General features: G+C 37.1%; 1 protein-coding gene across 7 annotated transcripts in view; it reads left to right on the top strand.

Moving 5' to 3' along the window:
- LOC109855734 (fat-like cadherin-related tumor suppressor homolog) overlaps nucleotides 1–18418 on the top strand; it is a 343522-nt gene that overhangs the window by 301303 nt on the left and 23801 nt on the right. For all 7 annotated transcript variants that reach the window (XM_020430284.1, XM_020430285.1, XM_020430283.1 and 4 more), the window contains one exon: nucleotides 18047–18202. In XM_020430284.1, coding sequence (XP_020285873.1) covers nucleotides 18047–18202 — 156 coding nt within the window. The remainder of the gene's footprint in view (nucleotides 1–18046; nucleotides 18203–18418) is intronic.

Below are 18418 nucleotides of genomic sequence, written 5' to 3'. Positions count from 1 at the left end.
TATGTATATATATATATATGTATATATGTATCTCTTCGTGAAGTCCAATATATCATTTTATTTTATTATAAAGCTTAAATGTGATAGAGTTCTTTTTTTCAAAAGATTTTTTCAAATTTTACAACTTATATTATGTTTCAAAATTTGACAAACAAGTAAAAGAAAGATTCGAAATTAAAAAATGTGAAAATTAAATTTTCTATTTTTCTTTCCTTCCCTTAAAAAAGTGTGTGTAAAAATATCATTGTCGTCACCTTGTCGCGATTGATTCTTTTGTTTGTTTTTCGCGCAGCCTGAGGTGTTATCAAATATTTATTTTTTAACACATCGGGGTTACGACATGTGTGTATTGATAAAATTAATAGCGCGCGTCCGTTTGTTCTCAGGAAAATCATAAAATCCATATTAAAATCATTTGTTTGTTCTAAGAACTAATTTATTGACAGACAAGAAAATAAGCCAAAGCAATCTGTATATTTAACGCGCGTCTCGTAAGTTTCAGATATAGATTCATCAATGAGTCGCGCACTGCGAGTTTCTCTTCTCTTGATCGCAAAAGTTACAGTTACGTGTCTATTATCCCGGTTCTATCGCAGTTCCCAACAAACTTGAGACCGGTGTCTCTTGTCTGGCAATGCATTGTCACATTCACACAAGGAAGTTTCGCAAATAAGCTTTTACCTTCGTTCTTGAAAAAGAAAGTGATTCAGTAGAATACGTCTATATAGTCTGTATATAGTTTACAGCAAAGTAGTATTGGTTTTTTGCGTCGGAAGAAATTCGAAAATTGTTTTTAACAAAGAATGAAGGCTCATACAGTTTTGAAACTAACCACGAAATTTAATTGGTAGCAAGAACCGATACGCTGGATGTGTTTTGCGGAATGAATATATTCATATATACAGGGTGTCCGACAATTACTTTAACATTTCTCGTAGGCAGATAGAAGGAGTAAAACTGAGTCGAAAAGTCCTGAACCATTTTTTTTCTATTACATATAATAAAAGAGTAATTATTGAATAAATCAAGCCAATCAGCGCCGACCTTTGGCCGAACGTACGTCAGTGAACCACACGTCTGGTGTGCGTGAGCGCTCCGCGCGGCTCACTGACGTGAGCCCGGCTAAAAGTCGGCGCTTGATTGGCTTGATTTATTCAATAATTACTCCTTTCTTATATGTACACCGAAAAAATTATATATTCTCATAAGTAGAAGATTTTATACTTAAAAAATCTTTTTAAAGATTTTAGATTATATTCTTCTGAAATATTAAGAATATATTCTTTATTTAAGAATATAATCTTTTTTTCGATAGTGAGATATATATGTTTTTCTATTGAGGGTTTTTGTGCACAGCGCGTCAGGAATTCGAAGAGTAGGCGCGGGGATCGGAGGGCAAGCGGGGCCGTACGATTAAACATAGGTAAAAATTAAACATAGGTAATATGTATGAGAAACTTTAAAATGTAATAAAAATAAAATTATTTAAAAAATCTTACAAAATATCGTTATTAATGCAAAAGATATATAGATTACGTATACTGATTATATATATATAAATCTAATTAGTATATATTCTATTAGAGTATATATTCTAATCAGTATATATTCTTATCAATATTACTATTTAGAGGATTTTCCTCTTAAAATAAGAAACTCTTCTTGGCGCCTATTTTGGTATAAAATATACTTAAAGTAAGTAGGATATCCTCAAAACAAGAATACAATTTTTTCGGTGTAATAGAAAAAAATGGTTCAGGACTTTTCGACTCAGTTTTACTCTTTCTACCTGCCTACGAGAGATGTTAAAGTAATTGTCGGACACCCTATATATTCATATATATTTTATGTTTTTAAAAGTGTGAGGGTTTTACACATGATTATTTGAATTGAAATTTTTCGACTCGTGAATTCATATAAGATGTTAGATTTGCATCACATATACGAGAATATCCATTTCCCTTTTCCAACGTAATTTAGAATTATATTGCAAAAAAAAAAAAAACACTTTGACCAGGAGTCGAACGTCGGAATTTCTCGTCTTTCCGTGCGATCGCTTTTCCAATTCGAAAATCGTTTATTGTCACTTTTCGATCCGCGTGTTATCGAAAGCGTTGCGTCGATATCGTTGTGTCTTTTCTCTAAGACCTGCCGCCGTTTACGCAGTTACATTGCGTCTTGCCGAGCATCGATTCGAGCATCGTTTATTTTTACGAGCGTATCGAAGAGCAGGTACAAAGCGTCGCGCCCGAGCAACTTTGAGAAATCTCACTGCTGTCGAGATGTGATTACGAGCAATGCTAGGAAAACTGATCAATATTTTGAATAAAATCTGTGTTATTGTTATCCGAAAAGTTAGTGTCACACACACACACACTAAGTTTCTTTGCTCACTCAATTACACTTTTAAGAAGAAAAGAGAGTCTCTTCGTAAATTATCTTAATCTGTCGAGTTTTACGGCCGTCACGTTCTTTGATTGGAGATATAAATTTATTCCGACTTTGGATTTCTCGAATATTAGTGACTTGTCACACTTGGCGCTCAACCTTTTGAATTATTTAATGGAAATTCCGAAAGTTTTGGATATTCTGAATGTGACAAAAGATGTGCCGCATCGTTTCGTACAACATCTCAAACGAGCGCGCGGAAATTGATTACTTTTCACGACGTTTTTTCCACACAGCTTGAATTATTACGACCGTCTTCAAGATAATAAAATCTACGTGATAACGTAGGTTTTTTTACGCTAAATGGTTATATAATTTTCGTTAAATTTTGTAAAAATCGCAACGCGCGAATTATTGTCATTTTCGAAATTTCAATTAAAATAACATAAACTTCTAATGTTTTCTATTTTGTTGACCGACCGAATTGTGCTTTGTCCCGAAATTGCGATCGAAAAGAGCAAGCTTCTATGCACGTTGCATTTTAAAACCCGTGTCAATATTTGCCGCTGCATAATAGACCTGTTTGACTCAGCTCGGCGCGCTATTTATCTGACGGTAAATAGCATTGAAAATTCATGTTTCAGACAAATAATGTTTTCCACAAAATACATAATGAGAGGGAAGTGTGCACCGAAAGACCGATGATATTTAAGCTTGCCTCTCTCGCGGGGTCTTGATTTCATTAGATATCATTAAGGGAATTTCTCCGTACTCGCGCCGTGCCGCGACCAGGAAATCACTTTAAGAGGCTTTGATCCTCCGATGCGGGTTGTTAACGGCGTGTTTGTGTTCGTAACCGAGTTAAACGAGTCTCCGGCTCTAGAAACAAGAGTTCGTGAAAACGATCGCCTCCCTCGAGCCACTTTCTTGTGGCGAAACTTCGGCAATTTCACAAAGTCTTCTCGCCGCGAATAATTAATGAGTGTACAGAGCGCTTTCTTTTATCATAAGCTCCGCCGATTACTCCTTCATTATCAATCGTGCGAATAAATCGCTCCTTCAGCGCCTTGTTCCGTCAAGCGAAGAACAATGAAATTTCCTTAATGAAGACTAAAAGTAAAATTTCTTTGATTTGTGACGCAGATATTTGAACGCAAAAGAAATAGAGAGAGAGAGAGAGAGAGAGAGAGAGAAGAGAATCAAAGAACATATATGACGATTACTAAATATTAATAAATATAACAAGTTAGCGTTTGACATTTGTTCTCTTCTAAAAGATTCTAAAAGAAAGAAACTTGTCAATGACAATAGCAATAATACCTATTGTTGCTACACTGAGAAAAAAAAGTTGGTGAAGTAACAAAATAGTATTCGATTCACCTATATGCAGCGGTCACGGGCTGTCAATGAAATATTGATTAATGTAAGAAGATATCATATTTCAATAGATATAATAATTAGATTATACCGAAAGACAATTTATATATATACATATATATATATATAGTTGTTTTAACAAAATTATAATTTGCTTAAATACAGGTAACTTTGAATGTACAACACAATAGGACAACACAATATTTTGTCTGCTTATAAAAATAAGCAGTTTGATTANATNAAATACTTNGTACAAAGAAATTCAGATTATATTNAATTAAAGTAAATGAGAATTGNCTATTTCATCTTTTTTAACAGTATCTTTTATTTGAAATTATCACAACTTATGTTCGACAAAACAATTTTCATGGTTTAGTGAATTAAATATGTTCATTACCACTATTGTTAATTCAACTTATACGAATTTGTTATCTTTATTACCATATGCTTGAATTAAAAAAACAAGATATTTCAGATAACAAACTGAAACTCAATTAAACGCATTTAGTTGAGTTAATAGTATTTGTTTCTCAGTGTATCTATTGCGTCACATTGCCTCTTTCGGGTACTTATTAATCTTTCCACCTGAGTTATTAAAAACCAGATTGAATTGTATTTGTTCTTTTTATTATAAAGTTCTTCGTGCTCCAGTTTTTTTTTTTTTTTTTTTGTTTTCAAAGTGGAAACGATATATATTTGACTCTCTCTCTCTCTCTCTCTCTGTTTCCGGTAATAGTTAAATCTCCGTTTTATTTCGGAGTAGAATTGCGGATCCATCGCGTCGTAACTGTAACTGTCCGGGCATTGGCGAAATTGATATCGGCCGAAATAGCGAAATATTGGCAGCATGCGCGTCTAAACGCGGCGCATATTCTGTCGATTCCGCTTGGATCGTTAGATCTTTCTTTTTATGGTGCATCCGCTCGCTCGCCAAACTCGTTTATCTGTCATCGATATACCGCTTACTGCCGTGTATAGACGATGTCAAAGAGTAGAGCGGGACTTGTGGCAACTCGCCGGCATTTCGGCATAAAAGGTCAGCCGAGGTTGCGCGACCTGGTGACCGGGGCAACCGCGTGTCACCCTTTTTCATAATTCCGCACATAATTTACGGGTCCCGACTGCATTCGCGGTGGCTGCGCCCAACCACGAAGAGTCGTTTTTCCACCAGCCGCGCATGTATCTCGTATCACCAGACGACTTTTTGCGCTTCTAACTTCCTCGCAAAGCCCTCGATAAATCTGAAATACTGATAACATTGGCTCGCTCTCGAATGACAATGAATTATGTTATTCAGTTAATTCGATTCGATACATATTTTTGAATCAATTGAGATAAATTTTTGTGTATGTTGTAAAAAAAAAACAAACTATTATAAAAAGCTAAAGTTGTACAAAAAAATATGGTTGGATATTTGCTTCATTGCCAAGCTCGTGAAGCACTTTCTGCTTTTTTTCTGGTTAAATTTTTTATGGTCTTCTGTTTTCAAGTGTGTCACTTCAAGATGACTCTTCTGATGTTCAAAGTAAGCTAGAAAGTTGCTTACTACCGCGGAAACAGAGACAACCGACTCTTTGCTGCTCGAGAAATATCCGCTTGAGAATATTTCATCGAAATTTATGATCGACCGGAGCGTCGGACTCGAATGCAAATCCAAGTCGCTGCCTAGATAATCCAGAAAGACCACGTAAGAGAATCAATTTTCGGCTCACGTGCCGAAACGATCGGCAAGCAAATTTTTGACTTAATTTCCCATCTGCGACTGTTTTCCCCACCCACATTGCGGGAAAATGTTCTATTTGAGTGTTCTTTTTAAAATCACGCGATGCCTTCGTTTTACGACGAAAGCGCAGCGTGTTCGCGCGTGTAATCTGCAATTCGCCAAGTATCGCTCGGCCTACGCGCGCGCGCCTATGCCTGCTCGCGCGGCACCGAAAGCTTTTTTGCCGCAGTCTTATTAATAGGCGCGATTTTTCACGCTCTTCTCCGACCGCGAAAAAATATACTACACCCTTTCTACGGACGCACACGCCGACATATTTCAGGTTTTCCACTGAGCGTTTTCACCATGCGCCTCGTATATTAATAAGGGCAGTTGGCACGGACCCTTTGCCGCTATCATTCACGTGGTTTTCTTCCGTACATTCGCGGTGCGGCCTGTGCGGCGCTTCCGCCTGGACACCGGCGTGTAATACACGTCGATTCCCCGACAACGCTTGTAACGCGGAGATAAATGCCGCGCTTGCTCAGCATCTTCCGGGCATGATTAATACTGTGAACGCGTCGTGATTTATCCTGCACAACCGAATGCGCGCGAATCCAATTATCTTTGCTTATATACTCGGTTTATCGATTCCGCGTATGATTATTTAAGGATATGCATCAATGCGAGTCGTGTTGTTTTGGATCATAACTCTGTTACGTTTATATAATTCCCTATGTCTCTCTCTCTCTCTCTCTCTCTCTCTTATTTTATTTAATTTAAGATAAGAGAAATAAATACTTTGTATAAAAATTCCAGATATATCAATTATACGCGCGAAAGTTTGGAACGCGTTCGTTTATTAAAAATAGATAACTGTGAGAGAGGTGAGAAAGATCGATTAGCGACGTGGGATAATGGGGATTTAAAAAAGAATTCTTCAGAAAGAGAATTCTCTTTTCTCGCTTTCTTTTTCTTGTTTTTTCTTGTTTTTTGCATTCTGTCTTTCTCTTCGAACCCCCCCGAAATTGTTCTTCGCGCCGCTTGGCAGGACACTCGGAAGTGTCGTTGAAGTCGCTTAATTGACATTCTTCCTACCGTCTTTCGCGCATCGTCACGAGGATTATCGTCGCCGTCGCCGACGTCCGATGTCTGATATCCTTCTTGAGATGCAACTTCCGACTCGGTACACGTGATGTTACCGTGACAATGAGAGAGAGAGAGAGAGAGAGCGTTGTCACGCCGTTGTCAAAGAAACCGGGAAACAATAAAGCAGCAACTTGTGTGTTTCGCTCGAGGATAAGAAGTTTTATAGAGAGCATCTGGAGAAACGAATGCAAAAATGTCTGTGCTCGAGTCGAGTTACCACACCGTACACGTGTGTGGTAAGCTTTGCAAGTATCTACTCGGTACGATGACGGATAAAAAGGATGACACGCATTTGCAACGTAAAGTGCACTTTTCAAATATTTCGTAAATCTTAGAAATTGTTTATTCTATTTTCTGATTCTAGGAACGGCATATATATATGTGTGTGAGCGCGAGAAATATATTTTATACAGAACAGTTTCGTGTAGAAAAACTTTAGAGAGTTTTTTTACTATATAGTAGTTTTCTATATAATTATCATAAATAACTATAGTTGTTATAGATTGTCATTTCTATGTATCAAAAGAATTATATAAAATATATCAAAATGTTGTTGTGCAAAACGCTCTTGAGGTATCAAATTGTTTGATTTCCATTTTTTTTTCTTTTATTGAAATAGAAAGAAAGCGCAAAAGAATGATGAAACGCAAAGAAAGAAAGAAGTTGTTCTCTTCTCGTGCGCGGTTCGCAGAGCTTTGAATATAGTGACGGTATATATATATAATTACTGTTCGGCGCCACTCTCATTCGTCTAGTTTCCTTCTTCTGTTTTCTCTCTCGCATGGTACGGCGAAAGAGCCCCGGTCTTTTTGCGTGTGCGCGAGTAGAGAGAAAATAATCATGATGAATATCCAGAAATCTTTCCGGCGCAAATATTTTGTGTGTTGCGGTCGAATAACGAACGAAAAAAAAAAAAAACACAAAGGCGCGAGAAAAATATCTGAGCGCCAAAGAGACGCGGCGTGTGCACAAGATCCGGGATTCATTATCTTTAGGATTCAGTTCGAAACGCATCGATCGAGATACACGACGGATTGTTGAAACTGATTCGTGATTTCGATTAGGAAATTGCATTTCGCTCGAGATGAAAGATCTCAACTGTTATCGTGATCGATCGCTTCCGGTGGAAACGATCTTTATCTGGCGTCCGTTCTCCGTAATACTAATTAGGATTATTAATTGCACTGTATATAGGATGCGTGCTTTAATGGAAGATAAATTGCACAACTATACGATAGAACGTGGAATTGCGAAATAGAAAATCTTTCGTGTACGTGCGCACGTATATATACTCTCGACGCAAGATACGATGTGAACTGCGCGTCTCCCTCTTGGCCTGCCAGACATAGAAATTCTAACTATTAACGATCGCAATTACGCGGTGCTTTCTCTGATAACATCTTCGGAGTTTCTCCGCCGTATCAGTTCGCTTATATCAGTGAGAAATGAAAATTCTTAGATTACCATAAAGTGTGCTTGTTTAATCTATATTTTATTCCGGTTTAATGTTAATAGATGCGCTTAGATGCACACACAAGAAAAAAATAGAAGAAAATTTATATTCTGATGTTTTCGGAAAATTTATGTACGCGTATTCAAAGATATGGATAACAAATAAGATAATGTATCAAGTAGAGTTGTCTTCGGGTTCGTTGCAAAAATATCAAATTGAAATGAAATAAGCGGACAGTTAGAACCGCGTGCAGGTTGACGTGCATTTAACATTTTTCTCGAGAGTTTTTTTTAAACGTTTTTTGATCTCTTTATTTGAGTTTCATCATCAGCGGAATACTACGTGCGTAATACATATTTGGTAGAGTACAATGATGATTTCAAAATTACAAATGATATAAAAATAAATACAAATTAAATTGACAATAAAAGTCGAATATACAGCGTTTTTGCAAATTGATTTAATTGCGAATGTAAAAAAAGTAAACGTACCTCGACTTCAAATTTTCTCTGTGTTAATTGACGTTCTTCATGCAAGAAATAAATAAACAAGAATTGTCACATATATAAAATAAACTACGTTTTGTCTATGTGGGAGAGTCGTCTTGAGGAAACAAAAAATGGTTTGTTACTATGTAACTTGTTACTAGTATTTTATATAGCTCCATGCTTCGGAGAAATAGGTGGTAATTTCTGAACTCTTTAATTTGTTTAATATCGGTAGATAAATGTTGTCAATTAGGTACGTTTACGTTTTACATTCGCAATTCAATCTTGTAAAAAACGTTATATACTCAATCTTTGATAATTTAATTTTTGTAATTATTTGTGTAATTTTGAAATCATAATTGTACTCTACTAAATATGTACACAGTATTCCACTAATGATGATTCAAATAAAGCGAAATTAATATAATAAAAGAGGTCAAATTCGCTGCCAAAAACAAGATATTTTTAATAATAAGAAAATACAACAATCTTTAAAATGAACATAGAACCGCGAAATATTTTTCGACTTTAACTTAATATTATTACCTTCAAATAAAGAGATCAAAACTCTTGGAAAGACTCTTGGAAAAAATTTTAATGCATGTCAATCTGCACACGATTCTAACTGCGTAATTATTTTATCTCAATTTGATATGTATACATATATAATATTATAATATATATATATATTTTAATTTATCTTTGATTGTTTGTAATTATTCCGTAATATTTGATGTAAATAAGAATAACGGTACGTGTTTTTTTGTTTAGTCCAGAATAAACTTTGTTTTCTTGTTTGACATTCTATTTTTTATTCTTCAAGATATAGTCTTTGTGTTAAACGCAAGACATAAAATATATTTATAAATTATACCCTATCACAAACAGCGAATATTTCTGAAAACATCTGGAATGAAGGTTGGTTTTATTCCAATCTGAGATAGTTCTTAAACGTTTATCTAGCCACTTAGTCATCTCGCAGAAATGCCATAAGCGTTTTCCAATGCCTAGCCTGGTGGCTAAACGGCAGGTTTATCCGGTTTCAAAATCGATCAGTTAAATACATATTTTTCGCGCAGCATCGCTCACTTATACGTGGCGCTCGATAAAATACGCTTATTAGGCATGGAATTTCAAATTGACGAGACAGGATAGCGCTGCGCCTGATGCTGTTGAATATAATCACTTCTGAAAATGTTGCGGCTGCAAATAACGTGCGATACAGCCGAATTCGCGATTTTATTCAGCGCGCTCGGACAAATTGTCACACACAGCAGCATCGTAAAACGTGATTACGTTCGGTTCGATTTCAATATTTTCAATGTGTTCAACCGTTTCATTTACTTCAAAATTATGAATATGAATGAAAATAGAAAAAAAATTTTAAAAATTCGATATTTGTTTTATTTTATATATTAAAAATTCGAAATGTTTTAAAAAAGATTTTTTTTTTTTGTAAAATACGCGTATTAACATGTTTTTAATTGATCAGAGACGTATTTTTTAACTTCGAGGAAAAATAAAAAATAAAACGATTTGTTTCTCGACACAAAAAGTTAATTTTCACAATAAATTGTCAAATATCTTTTACGAAACATAATTGAAATTCAGTAAATGCACACACACACACACACACACACACACACACACACACATCTTTAAAGCTGATGCACTTACTATAATACGCGATAGAAACAAATTTATAACCATCGGCGACTTGATGAATAATGAACATAACTCGTAACACGTTGCAGCTGCCGCGCGTCTTTGACCAGGGGGGCTAACCAAACTCTCGGTCGGTACGTGCCATTAATCTTTTACGATAATCGATCTGCCGTGTACTCATTTCTGAAATCGTACTCGCATGCGTGAGGACGTAAATCGTCGGAGCGAACACGGCCGCCGGAAACGGCTTTGGCCACGCGAGAGCCAACACGTAGCTGATTCCTCCTTCTCAGACGATCTTCAAATTATGCATGCTTTTCTGCTTCGGCGAGCGAGTGATATTTCTTTAACGAACTGTCGGTTTACTTTCCAGAGAGAAAAGTGGAAGACAGAAAGAGGACGAAAAAGGAATAAAACGAAGGAAGCGCGCGCTTGTGTGTGCGCGATCCCCGTCAAATAAAATATTTCGTATTGGCGCGTATTTGTAATAATAATCTCTCGCGCGAGCGTCGCGTCGATAAATTATATGACGTTAAAAAAAAAAAAAAAAAAAAAAAACGCTTTGTATAAGCGCTATATTCTCGGAAAATAAAGCTTAGCGAGGAAAGCGCGCGCGCGCGCGTAGAAAATGCAAATTTATTATGACACGAAATTAACCGGGCAAAGTCCAGGTTTGTTCCCGGTCAGATAAAGTGAGAGAAACCAAAAAGGAGAGAGATATTCCTCCCCGCGGACACGGACCGATTATTATTAACGAAGCTTTAGGTGGGACCTGAGAATATTTCGATATATAAACCCGAGATATAAACTCGGATTTCTCGCTGCGCTTTCCGCTTCGCTATTAGAGCGAATCGGCTTACGCGAAACTTTCAAGTGTCTATTTTACACAGACGGAATGATTATTAAAATTGCGCTCTCTCGTTTTTATCGCAACAAAAGAAAAACATTTCTGTTCTTTTTCGTGTTGTCCTCGCGCGCTATCGCACAAACATTTTCCTCTGAGCGCGCAAAACGAAAATCGAGAGGATAACGCTGTTTTTTTTTTTTTTAACGCCATCAGGACACACCGTAATGTGCGTCGAGCAGTTAGTACGCAATATATATAAGAAGGTTGTAAAAGTCAGTGAGGTTTTTTTCCGAAACGACGACAGTTTTGGGGAAGAGTGAGTGTTACGCGTGTGATGATGACGCCTACGGAACGTTGTCGTTGTCGACAATTTACGTTACGCGGAATTTTAGTAGCTGGCGATGCTTGGACTTTCAGGCGATACGAATCTCAGAGATTCCTCGACCGAGACGGCAGTTGCCGTCCAAAAAACGATTTAAAATCGACGCTGTATAAAATTCGCAAACTTTCGCACCCTGACGCGCATTAAAACTCGAGGTAGAGAGAGAAGACCGGTGGTGGTGTAGTCGAGCGATCTGACGATTGCGATAGAAAGAGAAGCGGCGTGATTGCTTGCGAAACCGCGCGTTCGGCGCGTTCTACTCCGGCAAGTTCAGAAGTTTATTACGGCAGAGCTGGACTGTGTGTAGCTCTGTCACACGATGCTCCACAGTGTCTCGTCGCAATGTCTCGACGAGTTCCACGGATTTAGCCGCAAACGCAGGGTTGAGCCCCTGAAGAAATCACCAGAGGCCGTTGAGGTAATTACGGAGAGCCGAGCGAAAGGAGCAGCGGCGGCAAAAGAGGAGAAAAGAGAAGCTTCTGAAGAACTGCTCGGGCAAAGCACGGCTATTACCCCTAATCACGAGGAAAACACGGTTCCTTTCCGGAGCCTGGCCGGAGATGCAGAGAATCAGAGAGAGAGAGAAAAAGAGAGAGAGAGAGAGAGAGAGAGAGAGAGAGAGAGAGAGAGAGAGAGATAGATAGATAGATAGATGAATGCGCCCGTTGGGAACACGTCACCAAGTTATTCGAAAAGTCCAGCGGTTTTATCGCTCGTTACTCAACTCTATGTGTCCGAGCCGGAAATATGGTGCGGCTCGATCACTGACGCCCGAAGACTGTCGCGCGAAAACTCGGAACATCAGTGACTGCTCCGTTAATGACAAAATTCTAGAGATAGAGCAATATCTTTTTTTTTTTTTTTTTTTTTTTTTTTTTTTTTTTAACTAGATCGAAACTCTTCGCTATATCTTATTTATTCCAAAAACTCTCTTTTATTTACGTCTAAAAACAATACTTGAATCTAACTCTTTGTCGTGTACACTCATCACACACTCGCACGGATTTGTCAAAAGANTGCGGCTCGATCACTGACGCCCGAAGACTGTCGCGCGAAAACTCGGAACATCAGTGACTGCTCCGTTAATGACAAAATTCTAGAGATAGAGCAATTTTTTTTTTTTTTTTTTTTTTTTTTTTTTTTTTTTTTTAAATTGATCGAAACTCTTCGCTATATCTTATTTATTACAAAAACTCTCTTTTATTTACGTCTAAAAACAATACTTGAATCTAACTCTTTGTCGTGTACACTCATCACACACTCGCACGGATTTGTCAAAAGAAAAAATATACATATGTATTTAGTTTATGAAGCGCGGGATAATAATCTTTACCTAGAATTTGCATGTTTGTCATGCTGACTCGCATTCTCGGAATCTCGCCAACCCTTTCGTGCGGTTTACGTAGATCGCGAACCGATATTAAACCGTCCCGGTAGCCCGAAGCGCGTTAGCGTTCTCTCGCTGAGTGAAATGATAAAATTGCAAGCGCGCGCGCGCGCGCGCTACGAGGGAATGCGAGGAAGTCTGCGATGCACCTTCGGGCGAGATACGACGACGACGCTCGGACGGATTTAGCGCGATAGGCCAAGCGTTTAAATCTCTACCACGCTGTAAAGACTCATGTTCATCCTGCGCAGGGGTGCTCCAGAAACGGAACACTTAATATATTCCTCCGTCTTGAGAAAATTGCTGTGATGAAACTTATATAGTTTCGCAGCAACGCGCCACGTAGCGCAATCCTGTTAGCTGATACACTCTCTCTAAATTTATTAAATAGGACACACGTGGAATCTCTCTCTTTCTCTCTCTTTCTCTCTCCGTTTTACATTGTATTCTGAGTGTGCGACTATAATAGATTTCCTCAACATTTTCTTATCTCTATATTAAGAAGACACTTTAAAAAAAAAAAAAAAAATAGTTTTTAAAATAAATAAAAATATAAAATAATCTGTATGCACTTGTGTTTTAATAATTGAATTGATAATGAATTGGTGATAAAGGTGATTTCTCCGATTCGTAGCGAAAATTTTCATCAGACGTATGAAGTGGGCAATTCGAACAAGAAGCGGGTTGTTATGCTAATAAATTACTCGTGAATTTTTATATCCAGACGTTTCGACTTTATTACCAAGTCATCTTCGGTGAATATTATGTAATACATATTTCGGCGGATCTTTCTAATGTTACATGATTTATATAAATTTACACAAAATTGAAATTAGAAAACAAAAGAAAGAGAAATTAAATAAACAAGTGATGTATAATAATATATATCTCGGGTTATCTATTGATAATTTATCAAACAGATCATACCTTAAATGAAAAAAAATACAGTCCACCTCTGCACAATAACTGCAATATGAGATAAATTGTTATTGAGACATTGTCATGTACCGAGAAAGACTGAGTAGTAGGTCTACGTGTATAAATATCTGTTGTGATTATTGCTCTCTTTCTATACATATATGTATAAAACGGTTTAAATTTTCTCTAAAATTGGTATATGTATACATTGTCTGACAATTGTGTGTCTGTGTTAATGTTTAAACTAGTTTTGTTGAGTTTGACGTGTAACATTTCAGATGTCAATCGTTTAAAATAATTTTGTTCCTTATCTAAAATTTGTGTGGAGTTTCCCATTGAAAAACGTGTCCCGTTTTTGAGCAGTGTTCAGAGATCACGGAAGTATATGATTCTTTTTTACGTAGTTTTGACGTTCTTTGATTCTTGTTTGTAACTCTCTCTCTAAATGTCTCTTTGTTTGTCCGACATAATTGACTTTGCACGAATTACTTTATTAATTAATTTATATTATATACGCGTTTATGTGTAGGGATATGCTCTTTGTGTGGTTTGACGTACTTGTTTAATTGGTTTAGAGTCCTATATGACGATCTCTCTAATTGAGATACTATTATTGTTGTTAATGTACATTTCAATGGATTTTTCATGCGTTCAGCGTTAGGGATGTACGTTATAACAAAATATCGTTTAGTTTCGATATTCATTCATTTTGTCAAATTGTTCGTTGTTTGTTGAATGTTGGTTTAATTTGGTTACGAACAACTCTCTCAATCTCTTGTTAATTATTTTAAATACGAAAGTCTATCGGGTGGTTATTTTTAATGAGAGTTTTAATGCAAAAGACTAAATTTTTTTGGTGATATACAGGGTCAGATAATAAAATAGATCTATCAACTAGAGCGAATACACGGTGTTTATTTTTTGGCATATCGGATTTTGTGATCAAAAATTTAGGGGGGGTATTCGGGGTCTATCATATATGAGATGCAAAACTAGCATCCTATATGAATTTAAGAATTGAAATTTCAATTCGAAAAACACACGTGAAAAACGTGAATTTACTTATATATGTGCATACACATATAAGACATATTTTCCGCACAACATCCTGCGAACGGCTCCTTAAGACTTATTTATTCATTTATTAAGTTTAATAAACTTCATGAGCCCGAGGAAAATCCTCAATTTAATATTGATATAAAAAATTTAGATATCTTTCAGAAAATGTGGATTTGTGATACCAATCGCAAATGATCGCATTGTTCTCTAGGATGACATCGAAATCTAAAAAAACTAAGACGGTTGTCAGTCTGCAATTCGTATGTAAATTTCAATCTCGCGTGTATTGAATTGAATACGTTTAAAATATCATTTATTTTGTCATCAGGAATCGCTACTACAATATCGTCCACATATCTGAAATAAAATGAAATTGAAAAAGTCAGAGTGTTGAGAGCTTGTGATTCTATATCTCGCGTTGCAATGTCGGCAATAATGGGTGAAAGGGATGAGCCCATGGGTGTGTACCTTCGGTTTGTCTATAAATTTTATTGTCAAAAGTAAAATATGCGGATGCGACAGTACAAAACGTAAAGCTAGTAAAAATTCTTGTTCGTTGATCTTTGTGTGTGTAAGCGTTATATATGTTTCCATCTAGAAACTTCATTTAAAACTATCTCTAAAACGGTACATTGATAAACAGTGATACTACATCGATTGAACAAAGAACTTGATTGTTAGGTAATTGTAGTTCTGTTATCATATTGCGGGGATGAAAACTGTCTTTGACGAAGAACGGCGAGTTCGGAATACTTTTGTAATAATATTTTATGCGGGAATACAGCGAAGCGATGTAGCGCGGGCTATTGATATGAGTTGAGACTATTATTCCGTAAGGACAAAATTAGGTTTGTGTGGATTTTAGGGACTCCATATTGCTCGCGCTATTAACGAATCGGTTGTTATGAGTGATGATTTTTTTTGGTTATATTTTAAGTTTGAAGTTTGTATCGCGAGACACAGACGAATATATACGTTAACACATCCGATGAAGGTAGTTTCACGGGAGAAAGCTCTGTCGCGTCGTCGCACCGCAGATGACTACGCTCGAATCTCCCGTAGTCGACGTCCGGTATATAAAACGGAGTTTCGTACTCCTAATTTAGTGCAGGTGTTACCCAGGAGGATCTGAAGTAGTAGCAGTCCGCCGTCGCGCGAGATGTCCCCGGAGGACATTGGATTTACGTCGCGGTCTCGGCAGCCTTCCCTCGTTCGCTGCCGTTCTCGGACGGAAATTGCTTCGTGAGAAGCCCGATTATTGCGTCGAAGAACGACGGGAGTCCCGAGACGTAGAATTTCGTAACCGGTCCGGTCTCTCTCTCTCTCTCTCGCCAGTCCGGTTCGGTTTCTCTCGTCTCGAACGGATGGACGGCCGCCGATCTCGTAATAGAGCGTCTCGATGAGTCATGTGGTTCGTTATTGGTCCGCGCTGTTGATGCGAAGGACCGCTCCGAAAAGGGATCTATCTATAGCACCGTGTATAGAACACCGGGCTAGTTTCTGTCTTACGAAACAGAAACGTTTGTGAGATTTATTGATGTACACGTAAAAATAAACGAGGATAAAAAAAAAAAAAAATGGTACCGTTTGTTACCAGATGCCGCGGTTGAAATGCTTCGGCGAAAGCGCTAATTAAATCTTAAAGCTAAAATTAACAAGAACAGTGAGCGTTCCTAGTATTCGCATGACTTGGTCACAACGGTTAATTATATGTACTTGTTGTTTGTCTCTGTGATCTAAAATTAAACGACCTGAAGACGTAGCGTAGAAAGACCTTCCTTTATTTTCCGCCGTATATATTTTTTACCTGTTAAAATTATATATAATATAATATATATTTTTTACCTGTTAAAATTATATATAATATAATATATATTTTTTACCTATTAAAATTATATATAATATAATGATTATCATTCAAGCTGAAAAGAATATTTGTATAAACGTTGTCCTCAAGTATCTGCTACATCTAAAATCTGAAGTGTACAGATTTCAACCTCTGTTATGTATAATATGAGTTTTCGCTGCGAGGCAAGTTATATGATGGTCGGAATCTCGGATTTGTGACATCGTTTCGAACTGCTGGGATACTCGGTTTTACGACATGAAGTTTCTTTCTGTTCCTCCGTCTTCGGTCAGCATCGTCGACTGCGCAGATCGTACGTGTGCGATATTCTCGCATGAAAGTCCTGGATTTCGCGGGACGACGAGAAAGAAGGCAGAAACGTGGGCGATAAGACAACGACCGTACTAAACGAGGAAAACGGGGATGCGGTTGCATGAAAACTCGTACCAGAAACGAAAAGTCTAGAAGGGATATCGCGGTACGCGCAAGAATACCTCTTGAGACCCCTTTTTCCATCTAAACCGCCTGCCTGTTTCTCTCATCCTGTTCCATTTCCCGATTGATAATCGACCGTGCGAACGACAAACCAGCGCGTATTTTCACACGCACGTTTCCCGTATGTCTCTGAATAATTTCGAAATATATATATATATATACATATATATATATATATATATATATATATATATATATATATATATATAGGAAAATTAATTTATGCATTTGCAACTCTTCGATATGATTGTGAAATTCAAATATACGAGGTATCTATCGTGACAACACACGTGAAACGAGAGCAGATTTAGTATTATTAATTGAGATTGAAATTTGTGTGGTAAAGCTGCAGATCGCGTGCTTTCATTACGAGATAGTAATAAATCGTGTCAATGATATGCTGATGCTGTGATTTGATTTGTTGATGACTCAGGATATTAATTTAACCGTGAATTAATCAGAATCCGCATTAACTCGTTTATATTTACTGAAATTACTGCTGCTTGCTTTCAATATTGCTAAATCCGTTTCATATGCAGCTTTTCCGCATAATAACAGTGCGCCTCTATTTTAATATAATATTTTATCATTCATAAAATTTTCATATTTATGAGGAAACATTACACTCGTTTTTCTTTACCATTGTCGAATGTGATTATCATAGAGATGGAATTTAAAATACGTTACATATATTTGTAAAGAGTGTTTTATAATAGCGTGATTTTTATCAAAAACAATTCTCGTAGTTTGATTTTTGCTTTAATATTTGTTAATTAATTAATTTTTTTTTATTTTTCAGCTTCAATGTAATGTTTATAATGTAGTAATTTAACAAGTATATATGCTTGCGACGATGTATCATGCTGTGATCGGTAATTTTATGGTTTTAGGTGACGGTAAGGGACGACGGCAGACCTCCATTGTCATCGACCACGAGGGTCGTCATCGATGTGGCGGACGTTAACGACCACGGGCCCGAGTTCGAGCAGAAGTTTTACACAGTTCAGATTCCGGCTTCGGCAACGACCGACAAGCCTCTTTTTCAGGTACTGAATTTCTTCGAGTCTCCGGGTGCATTTTTACGGTCGGGTCTTTCCGATCGACCATTCGCTCGAATTTTCCTGTAAATATATATTTCCGGTGTATAGAACCGAGCGAGAACAAAGCGGTCGTGAAAACAACGACCCCGAATCTTTCCTAAACGATTTGCCCGCTTTCTCTGTATGTTGTTGTTTCAACCGTGAAAAGTACAAACCTCCACC

Source organism: Pseudomyrmex gracilis, unplaced genomic scaffold, assembly GCF_002006095.1.
Source record: "Pseudomyrmex gracilis isolate BER0280 unplaced genomic scaffold, ASM200609v1 scaffold_97, whole genome shotgun sequence".
Classification (NCBI taxonomy): domain Eukaryota; kingdom Metazoa; phylum Arthropoda; class Insecta; order Hymenoptera; family Formicidae; genus Pseudomyrmex; species Pseudomyrmex gracilis.
This window is presented reverse-complemented; position numbering and strand designations above follow the sequence as displayed.